Source organism: Dipteris shenzhenensis, chromosome 26 (genome assembly GCF_047967505.1).
Source record: "Dipteris shenzhenensis isolate YYH24624 ecotype China chromosome 26, Dip_SZ_1.0, whole genome shotgun sequence".
NCBI classification, from domain to species: Eukaryota; Viridiplantae; Streptophyta; class Polypodiopsida; order Gleicheniales; family Dipteridaceae; genus Dipteris; species Dipteris shenzhenensis.
In genome coordinates, this window is record NC_141621.1 from 28,541,041 (window position 1) to 28,568,478 (window position 27,438).

Below are 27,438 nucleotides of genomic sequence, written 5' to 3' on the forward strand. Positions count from 1 at the left end.
CCAAAACGTCTTTATAGTTGTAAGGAAGGAGAAGAGCTCACCAAGGAAAGGGAAGAGAGGTGGCAGAAGCTCAAGTTGGAGAATACAACGTTGGAGAAGAATCTCAATGTTGATGAAGCCTTCAATGGAGAGGAGTAGGGAAGGAGAGCCCCTCCAAGAGAAGAGGGCAGCTTCTCTTTCCGGCCACCCTCTACCTCATGGAGAAAGCAAGGAGGAAGGAAAGTAGCACTAATACCATATAAAGAGACATGGTAGCTAGCTAGGAATGGAATGGAAATATGGAAAACGTAATAAAAGGCAAAAATGAAAAAGGAAAGAAAGTACAAGTGCTAGGCAACAACCGAAATACTCACAGTGTATTGATAGCTTAATGTTGACTGATATGTTTTAGACAATAGACAACTACAACACTATATAGTATGCCACTAGACTCTAGAAAGTCACAATGTCTATGGGATATCTCCCAATATGACACATGGCATGTCTAGGACTCACTAGACTATAAAACCACACCTAGACCACCTAAAACCACACCTAGACCACCTAGAACACTCATTTTTTACTCACATTGGCTTCATATTCCAACATATGTATGTATGCATGACATTTGTTTGGAGACATACACACACGTGCATGTATGGTTTCGGTTTCTGGCAAGGAAAGATCGTAAGGTTACCATAAGAACACACATAGGATGGATCATCATAAGAGGTTCTTAATCAACATGAAACATCAAATATATATAGGTAGCAATGGCTATTGATACGCAACGTGGGCGAAAGCAATTCTTAGGCAATTACTTGCAATTTTGTCGAAGATGGCACAACTTGTTTCCATGGCCTATTATTTGTGATCAATTTATTTATCATCATCATGGTGATACTAAAGATGATGCCATCCACTAAGCCCACTTTACATGTCTACAAGATCAAAGCACGTCTTCATCTAGACCATGGTCATGCGGAGGCCCTCAACCTCTTCCCATGATAAGGGTGACATAGAGGCCAAAAGCAAACCAAAGCAATAATGCTAGTAGATGTGGCTACTAGATGTGAGGCAATATTGGTCAATGAGGCATTGGTCTGTTGAATACATAAGAACACCCTCCATATACAAGGTGGTATCATATGCCAACTCATAGTCTAGGAGCTCAAGTGCTTGTTGAATTGAGAGACACATGCATATTAGCCAAAATTTATACACACTCACGTGATAACCTAGGTACCCACAATGAAAATGGACAAGGGGGACAAAGGGTATCCATGCTAGATTTTAAAAGGGGAGATCTCCCTACTATACCCCCCAACAGTCACCTAGTTTGAGCTCCCCTCATAGAGTGGAGCATGCAGATGCTTTGGATCCATCTTGTGAGAAATCCCATTGTTGTATGTTGTGCCACCTAGGAGACTGGAGCCCATGCAATCATACACATTCTCGAAGTCTAGCAAGGAGTTGCTTGTGCTATTGTGCCCAACCTATGACACTCCAAAAGGGGAAGTGTTGAGTTCTTAGACAAATAAAAGGTTGTGGACGAGGTTGATGGGAGTGGGTGGACATGAAGACTCAAGGACCTTAGCTAAATGCCTGTAGGTTGTGCTGATCTACGTGATGGGGTGCCATTGGTGAATGTATGCACTATCCCCTCCTTGACGGTCAAGAGAGTCTACAAGGGGGGGTCTCCAATTGTATCTGGCTTGACTTGTCTCTCCAGCAAGGCCACACAATTTGAAATAAAAAACCTCTAATTTGGTGTCCTTGTTTTGTCTACATGGCCTTGCTCGAGTGGAAATGGTATTTTGCATGGTATGCTTCCACATAGGCGTGCATGGACATTTACAGTCCAAATAAGAGGAATCTTATTCCTGTCTCCAGTGCTCTAAGGAGGCCAAATTGTGTTTGCATGCCCACTCTGGCTCTTTGAGCTTTCTAACAATGATCACTTGCCTGCTCTTAATAAGCAACACTAGATCTCTGGATGGCCTTGATGCCCCAAACCACCTACCCCTTCGAGGGATTGCCCTTGTATGGCCAAATTTGAGTAATCTCCCCCATTTGTACCTCTTGGAAGAGGCTATTTGAGATCTCAATCGATGTTGAGATGGCCTTCTCCAAAGTTATTCTAGCCTATGCACAATAGGACAATGATTTGACATGGTAGTGCCCCACAAAGCTCTATACATGCCCAAATCTCCCTTGTAAAACTGTTTAAGTCTCTCTGGAAAGGTGGATGCCTCCTCCTCAAAGCTCTAAATCTGGGAATGATACTTTGCATGTGCCTTCAAGTGCATTATAGTATTTCCCATGCAAATTTGCATCTCCATCCAAGACTCGTACATTTGATTAAGGCACCCCCATGCATGTTTTTTTAACCCTTGTGCATGACCTACGGCAAAAAGAAGAAAAAAAATGTTTGTGACCATGCAAATGAGATCTCATGGGCATGGTACTTTGTCTTCGAGCAAGTTAGTTTAAGTCCCATGCAAAGTGGCATATCCATTGGAGACTCGCACGTTCAAATGAGGCACCTTGATGCGTGTTTTTTGACCCCACGTGGTGAAAACAACGAAAAATGCATCTCCCACCATGCAAATGAGATTTGATGGGAATGGTACTTTGCATGGGTCTTCTACTACATTTGGTTTAGTCCTGTCCAAAGTGGAGTCACCATCGGATACTTGCATGTTCAATTGAGAGACCTCGATGCATGCTTTTCAAACCCTTTTACCTGATGCGTGGTGAAAACATGGAAAATGCGACTCTGACAATGCAAATAAGATCCAATGGACACGGTACTTTGCACAAGACTTTGAGTGCATTAGATTAAGCCCCATACAAAGTGGCATCCCCATCAAAGACTCACATGTTCAAATGAGGCATCCTGATGCGTGTTTTTTTACCCTCGTTTGTGACACGTGGGAAAAATAAGGAAGAATGCATCCCTAACCATACAAATGAGATCGGATGGACACAGCACTTTGGACCGGCCTTCAAGTAAATAGCCCAACTGTGTAACACATAAGGATATGCATTACACACATGGATGCTTAGTGCACTGGCTCCTACTCTGAGTGGAAGTTAGAGCTGGAGCGGCAAGTGATGCTGCTGGTGTAGGAAAGAGAACAATTCCTGGAGGAATTTCCTAGTACTCTAGCAAGGATGGCAAATCTGTTGGAGGATTTATGCACATGATTTTGGCACGGGATGGCGAATCACATGAATTTTGCATTGGATTTTCATGATTGTGTTGGCTTATGGCTTCCTTACCCTTCACTTGTGTCTAGCTATTAAACTCAATGAAAAGCATATAGTATGGTGTGCTAATTGAGTCTTTTAGAGTGGATAAGATAGAGCTGCATGAGCTTCTCCTCCATCATTGTTTTTTCTACTACTGTATGAGCTTCTCTATTGAGATGAACTCCTTTTGACTACAGCTACACTAGCTTCTCTACATCCTAGTTTGGATGTGTGATCCTATTTGGAATGATGTTTATTTACATTGAGTACTACTTGCTAATTTGTGATCAAACCATGCTCAAAATTGCCCTATAGTGTCTGATGGACATTTATTTCATGATTCATAGATTTTTACTAATTATTATTGAGCTGGGAACCATCACACCCCATGGACCTTATATTGACTAGTTTTACCTATTCTTTAAACTAAATAGTGCTTGGAACTGCTAGAGAAATGGTCATGAACTTGACCATGAGTTTATAGGAATGACATCGTTTAGCTTTTGAGAGAATGTGATTTTTTGGGATGGTCCCTCTGACTTGGTAGAGAGAGCACACATGGCATAAAGGTCTCAAGAAGGGATCTATAATAGATGTAAATTGGAATATAGATCCCAAATTATACAAGAATGAAATCTATCATTCATGAGAACGAGTGGTTGCCATTTTTATGGCCCTTTTTATGTTTGGCCCTTTTTTGTTTGGCCCATATTACCTTTTATATATGGCCTATACTTTGGGCAATGTTATACTTTAAAAAGAGATTGTCTGTTGTAACTTCCTTTGGATTTTATTTCATTTCTAAAGAGAGATGTTTTTTTCTTATGATATTAGAGTCTAGAATGCTATGGAATTGCGTTGCAAGAATTCCCCTAAAGAAGGAAGCTACAATCTGGTTGCACACATGGAAAGGAGACTTGATGGACTAGAGTCACAGTTGTTATCCCTTCCTCTTGCCCATCACGTATATGATGAGTAGAAAAACTTTAAACTACAATTAAAAGATTTGAACTCAGACCATTGATCTTTTTAGATAAGGCCTTTTATACTCTTTGACTAGATTACTCTTGATTCACTTAAGGTCTCAAGGACTATTGACTTGCATAGAATAGAATAAAGAAGATTACTTATGATTCAATGACTACCAAGCTTTTTGGAGAAAGTGATAATTACAGGTTTGTTAATTTTTAAGAAGGAAGAGATAATGGTCTTTCCTTAAAATTTTCTTTTTATCTGATAGTCTAGAATATATAGGAGGTCCATATGAAAAATAGATATAGCAATTATCACTTTTGCTAAGTTTGGGAAACTTCCTACTTATTGGTGTTGAGTTGGTACTCTTGGATTAATTAGTAGTTGGTCTCTACTTTGGGGAACTTTGCAGGTTCATCCAGGGCGAGAACACATGACTTGATTCATATTGACCTTTAGAATCTTATTTTCTATAACTAGGAAAAACTTGGTCTATTAAGCATTTGTAATTTTATTGCACTAGTATAATATGGTAGATTAGCCATGTGTATCCTCAACAAACTGGTAAGGGCTTTTTTTAATAGCCCTTGATCGCACTAGTATCCTCAGCAAACCGATGGGGTTTTTTTTAATAGCCCTTGATTGCACGTTCTATGATTTTTATATAGTGCCTGCCCCGAGGGAATAAGATTGAAGAGAATATCTTTAAAAAGCTACATGTTTCCAAGGTTAGATCATAATTTTATGGGAGGATGTTTGTAGGATAAAAGAGGGGAAGAGAGGAAAAGAGAGAAAAAGAGAAGAGAAGAGAAGAGAGGGGTGCCATGAAGGTCGATTCCACATTTTGCACCTCAAGGCTTCATTGGCAAACAATGACTCTAGAGAAGGCAGCTTTGATTCCAAATTTAATCATTGCACACTTTCCTCATGCTCCAAGGATCCTCCAATGCTGCATCATAAAAAAGGAGGAGATCGAAGCCACTCATATTGGGAAGGAAACAAAACAAAGAGGGGATCTTAGAATTGGGAAAGGCAATCATGGAGATAGGGAAACGGATTATTGCTGCAATTCCTTGCATTACAAAAATCTTCTGATCAAATCCAAGGAAAAAAAGGGAGGGAAATTGGGAAGGCAAGAAATGAATTTGGCAAGAGAATTATTGCATTATACCCTAGCTACAAGCTCTACCACCATCGTGAGCTTCTGTTGCAAATGATGATGCTGCTACTTCTTCTTCTTTTCTTCTTCTTTTTCAGTAGCAAAGAAACATAGAAGCATCAAGCCGCCAAGAGAGATGAAGAATGAGACCATGGCATTCTAGATGATGGAAATTCAAGTTTGTTGGAGCATCAATGGATCACAAACTGAACACTTTATTAATGGAGAATGCCCAATATATAGACAAGAGAGTATACATCTTTGACATCATCAATGATCTCAGGATGGAATTCTTAGATCCTATAATCACTCCCTGATTCTCTCAATCACACTCACTCTAGCTCACCTACTCTCACACACTCCTAGCATAGGACTCCTAGCCCTTAGGCACACACCCATACATCAATTTGTCCTTCATTCCCCCCCACAAATGGATGACCTCATCCCTCAGCAGTAGTACATGGGATGCTCCATGGCTTGCCCACCATCATCTAGCAACACACATGGCCCCAACCTGTGACTCACTCCTAGGATTCTTGGTTTACAACTGGGGAATTGGACAATGACTGTATGGAAATCCCCATGGGACAACAAGGTAAAAACTTAAACAAAGGACTAACAATCATTTAAGGATGGACTATCCATGGCAGAGAACCATTATTGACCACACACACAAACAACTTAGTAAACATATGGGTCATCACTCTTATCAAAATTGACTTGGGTGGTGAAAGCAGTGAGAGCTTTAAAATCCTCTATTTCTTCTTCTTCTTCTTCTGTCTCTGCTTCTTCCACAAGGTTTGCTGAACATTTCTTTTTTGCATAGCACTCTTTCTCAAAATGTCCAGGTTTTCCACAAAAGTTGCACTTCATCTTGCTCTTGCTGGTGTATCCCTTGAAGTTGTTTTTGGCCAAATATCCCCCATGTTCTTTGTAGTCATTCCTTTGTTTGATTTTCCTTTCCAAAGAGAGCGTGAGAGAGAGAGAGAGAGAGAGAGCGACCGTGAGAGAGAGAGGGAAAGTAGGCCTACCTCAGTTCAGAGAATATGGAGTCCTTTGCAGCCCTTTGTGGGCTCCCAGTCTCAGCTGTGTAGCTCCACGTTTGAAGACAAAGACCACCAGCAACGAGATGAAGACCACCAACAGTGTTGAAGATGTAGCTTCGACGATTGATGTAGATCTTAAGGGAGACCATGTGGCAAACAATCCATTTATTGCCTTCGATGGTGACCGTGAGGGCATGGGTGTCACACCAGAGATTGATGCGGACTTTGAGATTGGGTAGGGCATCAATCCAAAGATTGGGCACGGCATGGGTGTCGATGTAGAGATTGGGCAGGGCGATGGCAATCGTGATGCCCTAGTGGAGATGGAAGGGTTGCAGCACGAGATGATCGTAAAGTTTGATGGAAATGGCGACCGTGAGGTTGGGCAACAGAGCGATGGCGATGGCGTCGTTGCAATCAAGGGCGACGCACACAACACGAGAGGTAAGTTAGACTTTAGGTTTTTGAAATTTTAGGTTAGTACGTTAGACGTTAGTAAAGTCAAGATTCTAAATGTTAGTTGGATTAGCTATAACGTTAGTACAATCTAAATGTTAGTTTAGATTAGCTTAAATTACTTTAGATTAGACATTCGTTTAGATTAGCTTAAATTTAGATGTTAGTTTAGATTAGTCCAGGTTAGTTAATGTTTAGGTTAGTCTAGGTTAAATAATGTTTAGGGTAGTCTAGGTTAGTTAATGTTTAGGTTAGTCTAGGTTAGTTTACGTTTGGGTTAGTCTAGTTTAGTTAACGTTTAGGTTAATCTAGGTTAGTTCTAAATGTTAAGGTTAGTTCTAAACCTTTAGGTTAGTTCTAAACCTTTAGGTTAGTTTATAACGTTAAGGTTAGTAACGCTAGGTTATTTTATATAAAATACAAAATAAAATAACATCAAATAAAATAATTTTTAATATATAGTTTACCAATATATTAAAATATAAATAGATAACAAATATTTTATTGTGTAAGTATATAAATATAGATATATTTGAAATATGTATTAATATTCTATAAATATTTTATTTATTAAATCGTATTGAGTATATTTTAATTATCAGAATATATGATTATATGGAGATATATTTTTAAAAAAATTTAGTATAATAAAATATGTTATTACATTTTTAGTAAGTGCTTTAAATAAAATATGAATTATATAGATTCCTAGAGTAAACTCCTCTAAATCTACTACATTATCATTTAGAATAATATATTTTGACATGTAGTTAACAAATATATTAAATTGGTAATAATAAATATTTAAACAAATAAGTTTATAAAAAAAATTTAGTATTGTAGTTTTTTAATTTAAATAATAGTGATGGTTTCCAAACGTCAAACATATTTTAATATTTTATTACAATTTTTGTATTATGTAGTCTATTAGTAAAATATCTTTAAATAAATATATTTTAATATATATTTCCCTAATATATTAAAGTATGATGAACTTCTAAAGTCTATTATTAAAATTTTAGTATTCTATATACCTAGCACTAAGCAGATAATATACTTTAGCTTTCATAATAAAATACTAAATAAAGAAAAAAATAAATCTTTCATCCCTAATCCTTAGATCTCATCCTCCATTGGGCATGAGGGATGAAGATCGGTTCCAAAACCGATCTTCAAATTTCCCATGATGATACACAAAGATTGGTTTGAAAACTGTTCATCCTCTAGAGGACATGATGAAGTGCATGATCGGCTGATCTAGAGCTTCCATCCTCCTTCTTTAGACATGAGAGATCTAAATCTTAAACTGTCCCATGATGAGAGACAAAGATCGGTTTTAAAACTAATCTTGTTTCCTCCTCAACAATATTATGGAGGCCATGATCTCAAGCTTATCCTTCTTTCGCTTTTAAAACTGATCTCAAACTTTCGTCCTTCATCTGGCATGAGAGATTAAGATCAGTTTTAAAACCGATCTCAAACTTTCATCCTTCATCCGACCTTGAACTTTTATCCTCCACCACGCATAAGACTCCATGATTGATGTTAAACTTTACCATGGTTGAGAGACGAAGATTGGTTTTAAAACTGATCTTGGCTTGAACGTTCACATGATATGATGGAGACCATGATCGGTTTTAAAAGCAAACTCAAATTCTCTTCCTCAATTCGGCATTCGACATGAAGATTGGTTTCAAAATCGATCTTGATCAATGATCCTCCAACTCACCTAAGAGTCCAAGATTGGTTTTAACAAAAATTTAATCTTTTCCATAAAGAGACACCATGATCGTTTTAAAACCAATCTTGGCTTCATCCTTCATATGACATGGTGGAGTTTGAGATCAGTTTTTAAACCGATCTGGACATGAGAGATCAAGATCCAGATTGGTTTTAAAATTTCAACCTCCATTGCACGTGAGTGACCACGATCTATTTTAAATGTGATCTTCTACTATAATCCTTAACATGCATTCTGTACCAGATCAGTTTCAAAACCATTCTTGACAACTCATCATCCATAGGACAAGAGAGACCAAGCTTTGGTCTTGGAAATTATCTTATACTTTCATCCTCGGTCAGGCATGAGGGATGAAGATCGAGATAAAGATTGCATTTAAAACCGATCTTGAACTCTTGTCATCCATCATGCATAAGAGATCAAGATTGGTTCCCGATCTTAAGCTCTCATCCTAAATCAGGAATGGGAGACAAAGATCAATTTTGAAACCACCATTAAACTTCCATCCTTCATGAGGCATGAGAGATTAAGATCGGTTTCTAAACCGATCTTGAATTTTTATCATCCACCATGCATGACAGTATAGATCGGTTTTAAAACTGATCTTAAACTTTCATCCTCCATTGGACACGAGACAGAAAGATCAGTTTCCAACCTCTTATAAATGTAAAAAGTGTGACTTTGTTCTTGTGAGGCCAAGCGACAATATATATCCAATTTGGTTGGGTGAAGCCGAGTCAGACATTCAATCCAACACTTCCTCTAAAGAATACAACATGGTATTGATATAGTATTGGGCACCATGTTCCCGTAAGAAAAATGCAAGTGAGGAAGAAGTGTATGCAAATTGTTGGGAGAAATTTTGGATGTGCAATGACAAAGATCCTACACGTTGGGAGCAAGCAAACTCAATAGTATGGAGTTGGACACTGAAAGGAGGAAAGAAGCCCAAGAAGATCAAAATTCCACCTACCGTGCATCAAAAAGCAGAAGCAAGCCTAGAAGGGGCTGATCAAGTAAATGACAAGAGTGCAGATTGAGCTAATACTCAATGGTCTTAAGGTTTTGTTTTTTTTTGTTTAAATAATGGCTTGTATTGAGTATTTCAGCTCATTTTCTTCCTATTGGTTGAGCACTTTCATGTGTTCAATTCTTGGAAGTTGACCCTGAGCTAATACTCAATGGTCTTAAGGTTTTGTTTTCTTTAAATAAGGGCTTGTATTGAGTAGTTCAGCTTATTGTCTTCCTATTGGTTGAGCACTTTCACATGTTCTTTTCTTGGAAGTTGGCCTTGAGCTAATACTCAATGGTATTAAGGTTTTATTTTCTTTAAATAAGTGCTTGTATTGAGTAGTTCAGCTCATTGACTTCCTATTGGTTGAGTGTGTAACAATTACCATAACAATTACCATTGACAATGTCATGATGATGATAACAAGCTTAGCTTCACTCTGGTCATTGCTTTAAACAAATGACATTTATATCTTTACACCAACTATTATATAAATGTGTTGATAATTCAACAAAGTTAACTCTCTTGTATGGCATTGCAATGTTAAATTTGACGTTTTTATTGTGCATTGGAATGCTTTTCAAGCTTTCATTGTCAAATACTATATAATTTAAGGTGAGTTATTGTAGGTGGCTTGTGTAATCATGTTGCAATTTAACAAGATTTTTGAGTTTACACAACAATATACTTCATTCCCAAAGTTAATGAAACACCTCACTTATTTTCTCATTAAAATGACATCAATGAGATAAAGAAAGATCATATGCATCATTCCCAAAATTAATGAAACACTCTAAATTAATCAACATAAAATAACAAAAAACCTCTTGTTATTGTGATCTTGCTAAATCTTCCCCAAAATACCTCTCCTTTTGAATGCACGTGGTACACTAAAATTTTGTGAGGTGAAACCCCTGAGGTCAATGCCCATAAACTTTGTTAAAAAGCATTACAACTACAAAGTATTAAAAAAGGTCCCACACTATAGTAGTGAAAGGGACCTCAAAAAAGACTCGTGCCACTTTTTCTTTGTAGATTCTTGGGACGATAAGAGAAGTTTATTGCATTCAACACATAAGGCACATCGCAATGTTGCTAAAGCAGAGAACAATGCTCAAAGAACAAGGTACGAGTACAGCTATGGAATGTATGCATACAGAGTTCGCTGATAGTCTTAGAGAAGGGTTTTTTTTTAATGTATTACAATTAGAAGTGTGAGAGTGCAGCCACATGCAAGCATGGATTCTCACTTTCTAGAGCCAGTAGAATCTACTTTTGCCCTAATGGTGCACCGAATGTGCAGCACTGCGTTATTGGGGGAAGAAATACAATAGATTCTCCAATAATAGGTACAACAATTCAATTGGATGCAGCTAGAGATTATGGGCAGTCAAGGGCACAAGAGCATGTTGTTGGCAGCAATAGGAATGCAGATTTAGGTTCTAGGGGGGTCCTATCTATCCTGCATCAATTTCCATTAAGGAATGACATAAGGCACCCATCTTTGTATCCATTGGTTTCCAATAGTCTTGTTGTTCATTCACTTGGAAGTATGGATTGCATATGCAGTTTCTGTCATGCTCAATTGTGGAAGCAAGAGACCAGAAGTATGCATCAAGTTGTGGGAAAGTATTGAAAGTTGGCCGTGTGTCATTGTTGCCATTGGAAGATCCACTAGAGATTCTAAAAGTTCTACTTCATGGAAGTGACTCTAGAATCAGATCATTTGAGGATAATATAAGAGCCTACCTAGCAGTATGCCAATGCTCTTTGAAAGCCTCTTCAGACTTTGTGGGTGACAAATTTTCATAGTCTTTTTTGTATCATTGTGTTCTTTTAGGCGATCAAAGGTCTATCAATTGTAAGCCTTTGAAGTGTGGATTTAAAATCGGTGATGGCTATTTTTGTATAATTTTCATGAGCTCATTCCATATTCCATTCAAACAATCTCATCTCTAGAATTTTGACAATGTATGATTTTTATGAGTTTTATGGGTTTACACATTGTTATTTTTTCTTTAAATTATGGATTATCAAATGTACTATAACTAATTTTCTTTTTAATTTGTGGCTTTGTGAAGCCTTTTAATTTCTTCTCTATATATAGGTTGACACATCTATTGTTACTATAATATGATATGTATTGTTATTGTAATATGATATGATAAGATGGCAATGTCATTTACATTCACCACCGACTCAGGTGCACGGGTGGCAGGTACATAATTGTGTAGTAGTCAGTTGTTTGCTAAGTTGACTTTATTTAATAGTATAGTCATTTACCTTTAGGAATATACAAATCTTGATGGCTGGAGAGCTAGGGTGCACGCCCAGCTATTGGTTGACATCTTGGAGTTGGAGAGCTTTGTTGGGTAGATAACCTATATATTTTAAGCTTTGTTTTTTCATATAGGTGAAAGCTACTTAGGTTACATATATAAGCAAATAAACATGATATTATTTTCCTTTAGGGCGGTTCCCGACTCAAGTTTTGCATTGAATAGATGATGGGGTGGAACGTCTCAATTTTGGATATTTTGCCATGAGTTCTCAGCGTCTTGCTAGGAATAATGGTTCCCAAACCATCTATGTGCACTTCATTGGGTACATGGAGCCGATGGGAACATATGTATTTTATTGAGGAGTGAACGAAGACTTTGTATATGCATTTATGTACCACATACACACTCCTGTGCGCCGGCGTAAGCATTCTGATTAATGTGTTGAGTATTATTAAGATATAGTTCTAAATTTTCCTTGATTTAATGATTATAGTTCTTAAATTATCTTTTTGCCTTGCGTAGGTTTTGGTGGCATCCATCGACGATGCCACACGCATGTGATGGTGTGTGGGGTGGGACATAGACATAGGCTATTTGCTTAGGGGAGCTGATATAGACACTCTATATCTAGATATATGAATTTGTAAGATTTTGTAGCACTCTTTTATAGAGCATATATTTTGGTAGGTATGCTATTTTTAAGTAAATCTTCTTTTGTTGTGTTTATTGAAGCATGCACATATACGTTTATACTCAAACAAATTCATGAATTCTATTTATCTATACTCAAACACATTTAATTCAAAAAAATTCATGAATTCTATTTATTTATACTCAAACTAATGTATCCCATAAACCAAGGTTGATTGTGTTGCAATCTAGCACTACATTAGCATACAATGCATACGTATGTAATCTTGCAAAATTCCATGTATGAAAGCAGAGAGGGGATATGCATACAAACATGTTTAATTCAAACAAATTCATGAATTTTATTTATTTACACTCAAACTAATGTATCCCATAAACAAAGATTGATTGTGTTACAATGTAGCACTACATTGGCATACAATGCATTACGCATGTAATCTTGCAAAATTTTATGTATGAAAGCAAAGAGGGGGTTTTAAGAAAGCTGGTGGACAAAATATATTGCAAGAAGGCATTACAACAATATCCTAAGGAGCAATTCTACAGTGAGTGAGCCAAGCCAAGCGGTTCCAGTGTTGGAAGGGGCCAAGCGGTTCCAGTGTTGGAGGGGAAGGGAACGTGCACTAAAGCCTTTTAGTGGCCCTCACATTCAATTCTCACTCTCTATAGTATGTGGACATCTCCATGCATTCCTCTAGGAACTATCATAAGAGACATCGATAAGCGCCTTGTTCTAGTAGCGTAATAACAAGAGCACAACGAAACATCCAACTCTACCAACGAGCTCTCACCACCATACCTCCTACTCCTCCGAAGGCCTTGCTTACCTGACAGCGCGTATCCTAAAGACTAGAGTCTCAACGATGGCTTCCTACCTCAACAGATGAAGAGCGGCTAACAGCAAATGACTGTGTGCATTATAGCATCCACAACACATAGCGCTTGCAATTTCCAATGCCAACGAGCTTCTCCACCAACTCGGACTCCCTACGCCAACAGTGCCACCAAGACTAAGGCTCCTGCAACTCATACTGCTCCCACGAAACCAACGAATCTTTTGCAAGCTTGTCATAGTTAGCAGCCAGCACCGGCTCATCCAAGATCCCGTGACTTAGGCTCACATCCCAAGCTTCATCTCAGCCGCAAGCTCAAAGCGCACAAGGCAGCCAATGACCATCCACTAGCAATGACACATGCAAATCCACTAGTAATGGCCGGCGACCATCCACTAGCAATGACCATCCACTAAGCTTTCTTTTGCACTCCGAACCCATGAAGTCGCCAAGAACGTGATATAGCCAACCTACCAAAGAGATCCAACTCTCTGACGTCTCTCGACAACCGACAACAGTAGGGCGACTCTCGGCTATCTGCAGCCTGAACAAGCGCCTCAGCCTTGCCTCGATCGACAAGTCCTCCATGCTCATGGATGCCATAAAGAAGCCATTTCCAACACGTGCGACTCAACGTTGATGGAATCTTGTTGATTCTGGCAGAATCTTCTTAGATTCCTTAGGCCCAAACAGTGACACGTGGCAATAAGTGTTCCCACTAACCGAGGTACTATCAATCTTGGATCGGGTTGGTTAGCATTGGACACGTGGCAGATTAAGTCCACCCATGGTTAGGTCAAGTTGATCTTGGGTTCAAGCAATGGTCAATGTTTGGCCACATGTCAACTGCACCTTATCTGCCACATCACCCTAGTTACCTCTAACGACACGGTTGGCAAACCCTAGTTATCTCTGACCAATGCCACCTCATCATTGCCACATCAGCACTACCACCTCACCTACCACATCAGCACTGTCACCTCACCTACCACCTCATCATTACCACGTGGTAGTCCCCTGTTAGGTACAGTTACCTTTTGCAAGGCACACAAAGCACCTTGCATGTGCACCCAGTTGCCAACTCATCACACAGTGCCCCAGAGGCACACCCCTCCAATGGCATTGTTCCTCATCATCATTGAGCACTTTGCACCCTTTGCCCCTCCACTTAGATCAAGTCGGATCTCTTGATCCAGGAAGAATTTGAGGGCGCTCCAAAAAGGAAAATCACTTGATTTTTTATGCTCTACGCGCTCGTCACATCATGTGCACATTTTAGCACAAGTATCACTCACTTTTGAGCCTCATCGACAAATCCACTTCCTACATGCACATTAGCCGCATCTAACCCAACACATAAAAAGAACTAAAGAAAAGGAAATTATTTGTTGTTCTTTTCTTCGATTGACTAGATCTAGATCAAAGTAGACTAGATTGCCATAGAGTAGACGATTTAAATTTCTCCAAGTTGCCAATCTAAGCCCTTCCCAAAATTCCTGACTAGTTCCTACTCAGAGTCAGTCCCTATGCTCACATACGGTTTCACATCATCACATTACCTGAAACCTGATGTTCATCAGTTCAGTGAGTAGTCTTCAGTGGCATTGACCGATTGATAAGTGGACAGATAGAACATGATTTGATTTCACACACACATGAAGCGTATTTGGCTATTTCATGACATTGTGCACTTTATTCCAATCTTGTAAAGCCTCTTGGCTATTCCCAGCATCATTTGCCACAAGCCTTGTAATTCAAATTGAATTATATGTTGCAGTTCTACCTTCACCGACAGTTCAAATTTCACTTGCCACAATCAGTGTTTTGCAATTGATTTAAACATTTAAACAGTGATTTTCACGACAGTTTGAGTACATTTCTTGCATTATGTCTACGACTAGCAACCTCACTTTGGAGGCATCTACTAAGCTAGACAACTCCAATTACAACATATGGAAATATCGAATGGAGACCATTCTTGTACTTCAGGACAAATGGGAGTACGTTGATGGATCTACACCTAGACCAGTGGACGATCCAGCCAGCAGTAGCTATGTTCCAGTTGTTGTAATAACACCAGAGCGGGATCTCCAACTAGACCAACAGTTTCCTCACCTATAGCAGATCTTGTCATTGCTCGAGCACAAGTAGAATTGGATAAGAAAGACAAGTATGCATATCATCTGATCAAGCAGAATGTGCAAAATGTCCTTGTAGGATAGCTCAACACAATCAAGACATCAAAAGAAGCATGGGATATGTTCGCAGCTCTCTACAAGTCCAAGAACACTTCCAGGATTCTCACACTGAGAAACCAAATCAACTCGAGTTTTCACAACAGCAACAATGAAACCAGTCATGCTTACGTACTCTGAATCAAAGACTACAACAATCAACTCGCAGCACAACAAGAGAGACCATGAATCTCGCAGAAATGGTTCAAGTCATCCTAAATGGACTAGGATAGGGATACAAGAATCTAGTCCAGTGTATTGCCATCCAATAGAAAATTTCGACACTGGAAGAACTTCAGTCAGTCTTACTTCGTGAAGAACTCAGGATTCAGGCCATTCATGCACACAAAGGTCATTCCCATGATCAAGCATTCACAGCTTCAGATAGAGCCAAAGGCAGAGGCAAAGGCAAAAGCAGAGGTAGATCTTAATAGAGAAGTGGTCATCATCAGCAACAAAATTAGCATCAAATTTAGAATCAACATTAGCACCATCCTCAGCAACATCAGAATCAGCAAAGAGGAAATCATTCCAATTTAGGAAGATTCCAAGGACGACGGAATGCATCCACCAACTTGTCAAACATCCAGTGCAACTATGGTCATACATTTGGACACTATGAAAGAGATTGTTGCAAGAAGCAGCACAACCAAGGCAGTCAGTACAGCAGCAATCAAGGGAATTTCCGCAGAAGATGAAATCATTGTGGTGGACATTCTAGTCACAATCATTATGCAAATGAACATGGGAATATGTTCCTTGCAAACGAGAAAATGCAGAAGACTGATACAGTGTACCTAGACACTGATTGCAATTTAAAAGAGGATTTCAGTTATCAAGTCGACCAAGCAGATCAAGATCCTTGGTACATCAAAAACGATGCATCATCTCATATGACAAATCATCAAGAATGGTTCATAGAGATGAAACCATTAGAAGGTCAGAAGAATGTCATCTACATAGTAGCAGATAATATACCAAATCCAGTTTAAGGGACAGGCATGATCCCTATGAACAATTTCACTAGTACGAAAGGATTGGTGAAAGATGTACTCTATGTTCTGAATCTCAGCAAGAACCTCTTGTTAGTACGTCAAATGACAGAACACAACTACTGATTCATGTTCGACGGAGATGAATGCACTATTAGAGACAAATCCAGAGGATTTTAGCTAGTAGGAAAAGGATTCAAGGAAGGACACTTGTTCAGAATGCTAGCTACAGTAGCAGATTTGCATGCCATGTCAGCTCAACAGCAACAGATGCCACTATCCGCAAAATGGCAAAAGAAAAATGGTCATGTCAATTTCAAGAGCTTAATAGATCTCAGGAATCAGAATATGGCAATTGGGATTCCTAAGCTATAGTTTCTTGGAAAAGTTTGTGAAGCATGCTGCTTCGGTAAACAAAAGTGAACCAAATTTGGTAGAAGCACCTCTCGAGCACAAGTTATTCTTGATTCAATACAAACAGATGTATGGGGTTATGCCCAGAACTACAGCATTAATGGTTCACTTTATTACTTGACTTTCATCGACGACTACAGCGGATATTGTTGGGTCTACTTTCTGAAAGAGAAATCTGAAGTGTTTTCCAGATTTCAAGAATTCAAAGCCATGGTAGAATACCAGACAGGCCAAAAGATCAAAGTCATGAGATCAGACAGAGGAGGTGAAATACATGTCTTTAGCATTCATGAACTTTTGCAGAAGTCATGGCATTCAAATACAATTCACTTGTGCAGATACTCCTCAGTAGAATGCAAGAGCTGAAAGGAAGAATGGTACTTTAGCAGACAGTGCTATTGCAATGCTTAGTGAGAACCATCTTCGAATCAGTATTGGGCAAAAGCAATAGCCACTGCAAACTACTTGCTTAATCGACTTTCAACCAAATCGATTCAACGTATGACACCTTATAAAGCACTCACTAGACATAAGCCATGCATTGGGTATCTCCACAGATTTGGTTACATAGCATATGCCCACATAAATGACGACCATCGCAAAAAATTGGATGCAGAGTCACGCAAGTGCATCATGGTTGGCTATAGTGAAGAAAGCAAAGCATAGAAGTTGTATGATCCCATCAACTGCAAGGTCATTGTCTCCAGAGATGTAATCTTTAATGAGGAATCAGAATGGAAAACCTCAAAGACACGGGAGATAGACTCACCAATTACTCAGTCATCTACAGAAAAGCTTGATGAAGAAGAGCAAGAATTGCCAGAAACACCCCAACAAGAACCACAACAATTCAGACGGTCTACTAGGGAAAGTAGGCAACCTGCCAAATTGACATATGCTCAGAAAGGCAAAGCAATTCAGTTGAAAACACCAACTACGCTCTTATGACTACCATCATGGCTACAGAAGAGCCCATGTACTTTGAAGATGCAATTGACAAGCCAAAATGGCAAACTACTATGAATGAAGAAATGGATGCCTTGTACAAGAATAATACTTGGGAATTATGTGACTTCCACCAGGAAAGAAGGCCATAGCAAAGAAATGGGTATACAAAGAGAAGTACAATCCACATGGAAGCATTCAAAGATGCAAATCTAGACTAGTTGCAAAAGAATTTGCACATCAATATGGTCAAGATTATTTATGCTCCAGTAGCAAAGATGGATTCCATACGGTTCTTGATATCACTAGCGACACTCAGCAGATGGAATGTGTACCAGCTCAATGTCAAGAATGCATTTCTCAATGGTTATCTAGATGAGGAAGTCTACATGCAACAACCAGTAGGTTATGATGAACAAGGAAAGGAGAATCAGGTTTGCCATCTCAAGAAGAGTCTCTATGGCTTAAAGCAAGCACCCAAAAGTTGGTACAACAGAATCGACAAGTATTTTGTTGATCTGGGATACATGAAATCCAATGCAGATCATACTCTCTACTACAAAGTTCAAGGGGAAGACATTACTATTGCACTTTTGTATGAAGATGATTTGATTGTGACCGGAAGCAAGGATAGCTTCATCGAGAAATTGAAATAAGACTTATCTACTATAGAGTTCGACATGAAAGATCTTTGGCTTATGCACTATTATTACTCGGTGACATCACACTATAGCATTGTGATAGCAAAGAGAATGTTGCAAACATCTTTACCATACCACTTGGTAAGAGATTTTTGAGAAACACTAACAAGCTCTTGGTTTGATGTAGAGGAAGGATATTCCCATTAAAGGGGTGTGATGGAACATAATGCTCAGTCCTTCTTCGATTCCCCAGAATCATCATCTTGAGGGAAGGCCTACTTCATGATGTTGATCTTGAGGGAAGGTGTTGAGAGGCCACACTGCATAGCACTAACACATATAGAGTGCTATGAAGGAAAGGGTTACATGCCCTAACCCTAACCCTAAATGGGTTTGTATACATTCTACATTTTCAACTAAATGTAGTGTAGAGTTAGTCATTTGTGGTGTGCCTCTCTCTCTCTCTCTCTCTCTCTCTCTCTCTCTCTCTCTCTCTCTCTCTCTCTCTCTCACACACACACACACGCATGCGTGCATGTGCGTTCGTGTGTGCATGCTTTGTGCTCCCTTTTTCTTATCAAGTCTTACATGACTACATCATCGATGTCTTTTTTCATTCACTACATAATCCCCCCCCCCTCTCTCTCTCTCTCTCTTAGTATGCTTTGTGCTCCCTTTTTGTCAAGTCTTGCATGCCTACATCATCGATGTCCTTTGGTTCATTGCATGCCCTCTTCATTGCGTCCGTGCCCTCACTCTCTTGGAATGAAACAAAAAGAAATCTTATGCTACAAAGAAGTCATTATGAAGACAATTTGTTCCTATTAGCTCACAAATGTTGCCATGTGGCAAGAGGGGCATGCATCGGGTGCAAGGGTCCCACTCGCCATCCCATAGCCATGCTTCTCTCTCTCTCTCTCTCTGTCTCTCTCTCTCTCTCTCTCTCTCTCTCTCTCTCAAAAGGTCCGAGGAGGGATGAGAGAGAGAGGATTCAATCCACCATTATATCCAAGGACCGTGAGAGAAGCCCTTTGATTATGGGATTTCTCTCTTCCAAATGCACATGTCCACCAATGCCTCAAGAAGCCTATTAAGCCCATTAATCCATCAACCATACTAGCTACACAAGGGGGCACCCAAGGGGGTTAGCCCATATCCAACAATTCCTACTTCTCTTAGTTGTAGTGTATTTCTCCTCTACAAACAACCCCTACATTATAAACAATATATACCCCCCCCATCTTTACTAGCTTTCCTTCATGTACCCTAGAATGGTAATAGTTGTCTATAAATGATACTTACTGCATATGTAGGGTTTTTTGTCTTTGTCATGTACAACATGTCCTCATGTGCAACAGTAGTATCTCTTGCGCAAGCATCTTATAAATTTTGCAATAAGCAATGAAATTTATGAGAGTATTAGATATATTCTTGGGTAAGGTTTGCAATATATACCAACTAAGAGTGGAATCTGATACAACTTAGACGATGTGATACAAAGGGCAAATTTTGCAGTGCTACTTTTAATCATGAAAATCTCGTGTTCAGATGTCCGCTAGGCTCGTGGCATTTTAAGATACAAAATAAAATTAAACAGTATGTTTGAAGACAACTTAGGAGAATATTACACATCATAAGAAAGCAAGGAATGTAGGGATGAATCTCATAGGGAAGCGTACACCAATTTTAAACTAGACTTGAGGTTGACCTTTTAATGGCAAGATTTCCCTTGAGCTTGAACTTAGTTGACAAAAAACATTGAGTAGTTGTACATAGGATTGTGTAAAGTAAGTTTGACCTAGCTTTCATATATGTAGTAAATTTAAGTACCAAATTAAAAGTCATACCCTTGTCATGTAAGCCAAATCAGTCTCTCCAATAAGGCATAAAGAAATATGGAAAAGCATACTCATTTAAATTAAGTTACCCAAGCTACCACACATGAAAAGTCCTCAAAAGGGGACACATGCCTTGCAATTACTTTAAATTAAAGACCAATATGTCATTGGGAGCAAGGGGTTGATAGCATGACAAGTTTTGTTATTATTAAGTGTTAATGAATGATCCTGGAAGGCTACAACATGTTTGTGAGAGACAAACCCCCTCATGTTCATATCATTAATAAACTAATGGCTTGATAACAATCAATATATTTAGTTTGGACACTTTTTTGTTGAGAGATAGGCTTTCTAAGAACCTTTGTTGATAAAGTGTTGTTTATGTGTCTAAGATTTGGGTTTCCTTGAATGAGAAGCAAGTATTCCCACATTGGCATAAGTTTGCTTAACATTGGTCACAAGCCATGATCACTACCATGGGACAAAAGTTCTCCAAGTACCTTTTGTCAGTATCACAACACATGCGACACAAGAAGGAGACATGTGAGATAAAGGCCTTGTGGACCCAGTTAGTCTAAAGTATTTTTTGTATTGTTCCTTGCCCTCATTAAGTAGAACACATTAAGTAGAAACATGCTTCTAACAAAAGGGGCAAAAGTCTTGATGATGGCTCAAGCATACTCCAAACTTGGAATTATTGTTATATCAAAGAAATATTTACTTTTTGGGGATGTGAGTAAGTCCCACTACTCTTGAAAAAAACTTTAATCCATTATAAATGTGTTAGGTACTTTGAGAGCTCGGAGTAAATTACTTGCTTTAATTATGCATTTCTAGTTCAAAGTTTTTTCAAGAACTAGATGATTTTGCATTGTATTCATTTTTGGGGATGTGAGAAGGTCCCCCTAATCTTGAAAGAATCTCTTTTCCATCAGGAGTGTGGGTGACTTTCAAAGTTAGGGGTAAATTATTTGCTTTAATTATGCTTTTCTAGCTCATCATTTCTTCAAGAACTAGATGCTTTTGCATTGCATTCACTTTATAGGTGGTTTTCAATTCAAAGGCCTATAAAACTTAAACCTCCAACTTTCATTTAGGATGTACTAGTTTAGTCTCCCTCTCTCTCTCTCTCTCTCTCTCTCTCTCTCTCTCTCTCTCTCTCTCTCGGGGGAAAATGAGCTTCAAATTGCATCCAATCTCATTCTATCTTAGCATTGCTATGAAAGAAATCCATTAGTCAATTAAAAGGGGAGAGATAGTGGAGGAGGGGTATTTGGTCCATTGATTTTCTTACATCTACTTTCATGTTACTTTATAAAGAATGATCCATCTATAACTTTTTAATTTGACATCATTGCTTTTTAAAGTTCGTATAAGTATAGAATTGAAATCCTTCTTGTGTGTGAAGATATCAAGAATGTTATTTGTGACTTGTCATTCATTGCATCACCCTACCGACACTAGATTCTACAACAAGGTCTATCTAATCATTCTTTTTGTCTTTACTTCATAGCTTCATCTTTGTTCAATGAAGAGTGCAAAGTTTGTGAATGGCTCTTAATGATTGTGTGGAACTCCTTGACACTTCAAACAACTTACTTTTGGTTTGCTTTTAATTTTTTGGATTTCACTTGCTACATATTGTTGAGGATTCAAGATTAGTTTCTATATTTTGCTCCTTAAGCACAATAGTATATGCACCCATTGGCATTCCTATCTCAAAAATATATGTTTCATAATCGCAAGCACTCAACAATAGTTTAGGGCATCCAAGCATTCCTACTTAAATAATAGATGTAGGAGTCATAAGAAATTCACAAACTTGAGTTACCATGCACGTGGTTGAGTGAAAGGAGGAGAAGAAACATGGTGTCTAGTCCACAATGTTTGCATGAGGTTTAAGCATCTTAGGATCATAATGATTGTATATTCCTACCTTATTGATGTGCTTTTGTTAGAAAGGGATACTGAATGGATTAAGTGTAACAATGTTAATTGAACACACAAGACATAAGGCAAGTGCTTAGCATAGCAACTAAAAAGATCATTTTGTAAAATGTGCTATCCTACCTAACCAAAAGCGATGCTAGGAAAAAATATGTAAAGGCCATGTTATAGCCAATGCTAAGCCTTGCTAAAGGTAGTTATTCTACTTAGGTTCATCAGCTAAGGAGGGATCACCAACTCAAAAAAACTTAGGTAGTTAGGCACCCGCTTGTGTAGGGTCTCGATGAAGTGATTTCTAATGTATGAAAGATAGTTGTTGCAAGGGCAATGTGAGGTGGAGGTTGGTTGTGAGTATGGAAGGTCCCGTGAATGATGTGATTGAGGGATGGGGCACTTTTAGATGCAGAGGAGAAAAGCACATGATTTTTTACGACTGTCAAAAGGCAAATTTAGCCTGGAAGGTAAAAAGCCATAAAAGGCAGTTTGAGACTTAGGAGTGGATTTACTCTGTAACAAAATTACAAGTGGAAATGCGCAACAAGGAGAATTCCACCATTATGTAAAAGAAGAAAAAAAGAAGAAGCAATATATGCAAGCTAACAACAAGTAGTAGTTATAAGAAAAGCAAAGAATAATTATATTCAGCGTAAAAATGATTCAAAAGGAAGCAATTATGAAAAAAAAAGACACGTATTTAAAAGAAAAAGCGATAATAATTTCTTTAAAGGGGTGTATTTTTGTCTAATCATTCTTTTTGTCTTTACTTCATAGCTTCATCTTTGTTCAATGAAGAGTGCAAAGTTTGTGAATGGCTCTTAATGATTGTGTGGAACTCCTTGACACTTCAAACAACTTACTTTTGGTTTGCTTTTAATTTTTTGGATTTCACTTGCTACATATTGTTGAGGATTCAAGATTAGTTTCTATATTTTGCTCCTTAAGCACAATAGTATATGCACCCATTGGCATTCCTATCTCAAAAATATATGTTTCATAATCGCAAGCACTCAACAATAGTTTAGGGCATCCAAGCATTCCTACTTAAATAATAGATGTAGGAGTCATAAGAAATTCACAAACTTGAGTTACCATGCACGTGGTTGAGTGAAAGGAGGAGAAGAAACATGGTGTCTAGTCCACAATGTTTGCATGAGGTTTAAGCATCTTAGGATCATAATGATTGTATATTCCTACCTTATTGATGTGCTTTTGTTAGAAAGGGATACTGAATGGATTAAGTGTAACAATGTTAATTGAACACACAAGACATAAGGCAAGTGCTTAGCATAGCAACTAAAAATATCATTTTGTAGAATGTGCTATCCTACCTAACCAAAAGCGATGCTAGGAAAAAATGTGTAAAGGCCATGTTATAGCCAATGCTAAGCCTTGCTAAAGGTAGTTATTCTACTTAGGTTCATCAGCTAAGGAGGGATCACCAACTCAAAAAAACTTAGGTAGTTAGGCACCCGCTTGTGTAGGGTCTCGATGAAGTGATTTCTAATGTATGAAAGATAGTTGTTGCAAGGGCAATGTGAGGTGGAGGTTGGTTGTGAGTATGGAAGGTCCCGTGAATGATGTGATTGAGGGATGGGGCACTTTTAGATGCAGAGGAGAAAAGCACATGATTTTTTACGACTGTCAAAAGGCAAATTTAGCCTGGAAGGTAAAAAGCCATAAAAGGCAGTTTGAGACTTAGGAGTGGATTTACTGTGTAACAAAATTACAAGTGGAAATGCGCAACAAGGAGAATTCCACCATTATGTAAAAGAAGAAAAAAAGAAGAAAAGCAATATATGCAAGCTAACAACAAGTAGTAGTTATAAGAAAAGCAAAGAATAATTATATTCAGCGTAAAAATGATTCAAAAGAGAAGCAATTATGAAAAAAAAAAGACACGTATTTAAAAGAAAAAGCGATAATAATTTCTTTAAAGGGAGTGTACACGTGGGCAAGGGGCTACGGTCCGTGAATACGGACTAAGAGCGGGAACGTATGCTGAGGTGGCAAGGGAATAGGAGGATGACGTGGACGGTGGAAGGAGGGGGGATGACGTGGAATGGACAGCTGGCAATATGATCGTGGTCATCTTCTTCTTCATCTTCTTTTCTTGTGATTGCTTTCTTTGCTGCTTCTGCTGCTGCTGTTTTTGGCTGGCTATGGCGACTCACAAACCTTCGAATTCGTCTTCCAGGTCTGTTTTTCCTCCCCCTTTTATCTCCTTCCTCTCCCCTCTCTTCCCTTTCTCCACAATTATATCTACACCGCTCGTTTAGCGCCAGCAATACGGAGTTTGGGGAGGTACCATGGAGTTTGCGGAGGGAAGATTCGAGTGACGGGGATATTTCTTCTTCTTCTCTCAATCTCCTTGTTCCGGCTCCTCTCTTTCCTCTGCTTTTTCCACGCACCATTCGATGCCTGCCCTTTCTTTCCAGGAGGAGGAGACATTCCGGAAGCATGTTTGACTAGTCCTTGTCTGGGCGAGGAAGCGCGCTCTGTGGCAATTTGTTCCTTCACATGGAAAAGCAGGCGGCCTCGGTTCCTCGGAGAAGAAGACGCAAGCTGATTCGCAGAGCTCAACAGCAGGCTACGCGTCTGTGCAGCAAACTACGCCGATATAGTCGCGGCTCCGTTTCCTCGCCCCCCACAGCAGAAGGTGTATATGCCGGATCTCCACATTCAAGCTGCTGCTATCGGTTTGGTTGCCTGGTCAAGCGTCTGCTCGGCATCTCCAATGCAGTTTCTGAGCCCGACAGTAAACTGCAAGAGGCTTCAGAAAGCTCTGTGAGTTCGAACAAGCCTAGTAAAAGGTTCCGCTCCTTAAAGCGAGTCACTTCCTGGTCGCAATATGTTGAGAGGAGTGGAGGAGAGCAAGCAGTAGAGACGGCCAGAGAATGGATGATCGATTTGTCTCAACTCTTTCTCGGCCAGAAGTTCGCATCTGGAACACACAGCAGACTCTACCATGGGTTCTATAAGCAGAAAGCGGTTGCCGTAAAAGTGATTAGGCCGCCTACAGAGGATGAAGCCCTGGCATCTCGCCTTGATGCGCTATTTTGCCATGAAGTCGCATTGTTGTCGCGTCTTCACCATCGCAACATTGTCGAAGTAAGATTTCGCTTCTCGCCTATGAGCATGAACACCGTGTATTTTGGCCCCCATGATTTACACTGGATTCCGATTTTGGTTGCAGTTTGTTGCTGCATGCAAGAAGCCACCGGTTCTCTGTGTTGTGACAGAGTATTTGCCCGGAGGGTCGTTAAAGGTCTTTTTACATGGAAGGAAGCCACATTCCCTTTCCTTAGAACTCGTGGCTAGGATAGCTCTTGATGTGGCGAGAGGAATGGAGTACCTTCATTCGCAAGGCGTAATTCACAGGGATTTAAAGTCAGATAATCTTATCATGACAGATGACCTGCACATTAAGGTGGCAGACTTTGGGGTGTCATGTTTGGAATCCCATAGGGACAGGATGAAAGGTTATATGGGAACGTATCGCTGGATGGCTCCAGAAATGATTAAAGAGAAACCTTGTTCTAGAAAAGTTGATGTCTACAGTTTTGGCATTGTCCTTTGGGAGCTGTTAACTGGCCTGACTCCGTTTGAAGGAATGACTGCGGTTCAAGTTGCATTCGCAGTTTCCCAAAAGGTAATTTCATGTGCTTGCTTCTAACAATGTCTTTTGTCTATTTACTCTCGTCAACCTATCTTCTAAGACAGGTATTCTCTGAAGCATCAAAGATGGCCGAAGCCAAACTTGTTGGCTGAGGATACTAGTTTAATAGGGGGATGAATTGTAGACATAGCAAGGTGAACGCCTGTACTCTATGAGTTGGGACTGGATGAACTGATCGTACTCTTTGGAATCCTCCCGTGACCCATCTTGCTTGGTTATTGAGAAAGTAAGGTGTGAGGTTCTCTGTTCCCTACTATGTACAAGCATGGTAAGGGAAAACTTCGTTGATGTTGATTGGACTACCTGATTTGTGTGAATTGTCTTGATGTTTATGTAGAATGCCAGACCAGCTGTACCATCTGATTGCCCCACAGAATTACAGACGCTGATGCAACAGTGCTGGTCCACTAATCCAGCGAAAAGGCCAGAATTTAGTCAGATAGTAAAAATATTGGAGAAGTTTGAAACCTCGCTGATGAAAGTGCAGTGAACAAGTCATTCCTGTACGCCTCATTCTTTTCATGTCCCATACACAGCCGATTTCAAATTGAAATTTACGTAGTAGACATTCTTCTGTTGCCAACATTTGTGACATTATTCTATTATGGTCCTCCAATAGACATGTATCCAATCTGGTCACATGATGTCTACAGGAGGTTGGCTCTGCAAGGTACATAGCTACTTTGTGTAATTTTGGTAAATAGAAGCCTTGGTTAAAAATGAATGCTGGGGTGAATTACTCTGATGGCCATTCCTTTTAGCTGCCCTGCCTTACTCTCTTTTCATTAAACCCTGAGGCTGAGAGAGCAGCTGATCATTGTCTATGTTCTGCCAGTGACATGTTTGGATTTACATCCCTTGGCAGAGTTACCATGTTCATTGGAGGAGCATGGCTTTGTGTGCACTGTAGAAGTCCATATAATAACTTCAAATTATTTTTTATTGCTGCTTTGTATGTCGTTTCAAAAACTTACCTCCTAATGTTTTTATCATGCCCTTTTACTTTGTTTCTTTCCGACAGTCAACTTATAGGTTGTTAGTTGTTTATGTTTATCTGGGTTTCTTTCTCAAGATATGGCGGAGTTTGTTGTGACCTAATTTCTTTCATTGGATGTAAAGGTTCTTGTAATAGGGATGAAGGTTTTTTGAATGTGTTTTTTGGGCTCCAAAGTCATGGGTTGGCATTTATCATACTGTGAATTTTGATAGCAACACCCGGTCATTACAGCGCTATCACTTTAGTTAAAATATATATGTTTTCTTGTCAACTTGGTGAGGTATTGAATACTCTGCCTTTGCAGCTTTGCTTATGTTAAATATATTATAAGATGATCGTGCCCTGTAAACGGTCATCTCAGACAATAG

The 27,438-nt window shown here is 39.1% G+C and overlaps 1 protein-coding gene across 1 annotated transcript; it reads left to right on the forward strand.

Annotated features, from left to right (window-relative positions):
- The first annotated feature begins 24,521 nt into the window (after positions 1–24,521).
- On the forward strand, positions 24,522–27,045 carry LOC147884917 (serine/threonine/tyrosine-protein kinase HT1-like). The gene is made up of 4 exons (XM_087397635.1): positions 24,522–24,591; positions 24,833–25,505; positions 25,591–26,046; positions 26,411–27,045. Exons 2-4 carry the CDS (start codon positions 24,915–24,917, stop codon positions 26,561–26,563), a joined length of 1,200 nt encoding a protein of 399 aa, XP_087253761.1. The 5' UTR covers positions 24,522–24,591; positions 24,833–24,914; the 3' UTR covers positions 26,564–27,045.
- The last annotated feature ends 393 nt before the right edge of the window (positions 27,046–27,438 follow it).

What these genes read in the sequence shown, in the direction of transcription:
- LOC147884917 (XM_087397635.1), top strand. Translation starts at nt 24,915, where the DNA reads ATGGAAAAGCAGGCGGCCTCGGTTCCTCGGAGAAGAAGACGCAAGCTG. An exon ending in ACCATCGCAACATTGTCGAA is followed by an intron (nt 25,506 to 25,590) that starts GTAAGATTTCGC and finishes TTTTGGTTGCAG; the next exon opens with TTTGTTGCTGCATGCAAGAA. An exon ending in CATTCGCAGTTTCCCAAAAG is followed by an intron (nt 26,047 to 26,410) that starts GTAATTTCATGT and finishes ATGTTTATGTAG; the next exon opens with AATGCCAGACCAGCTGTACC.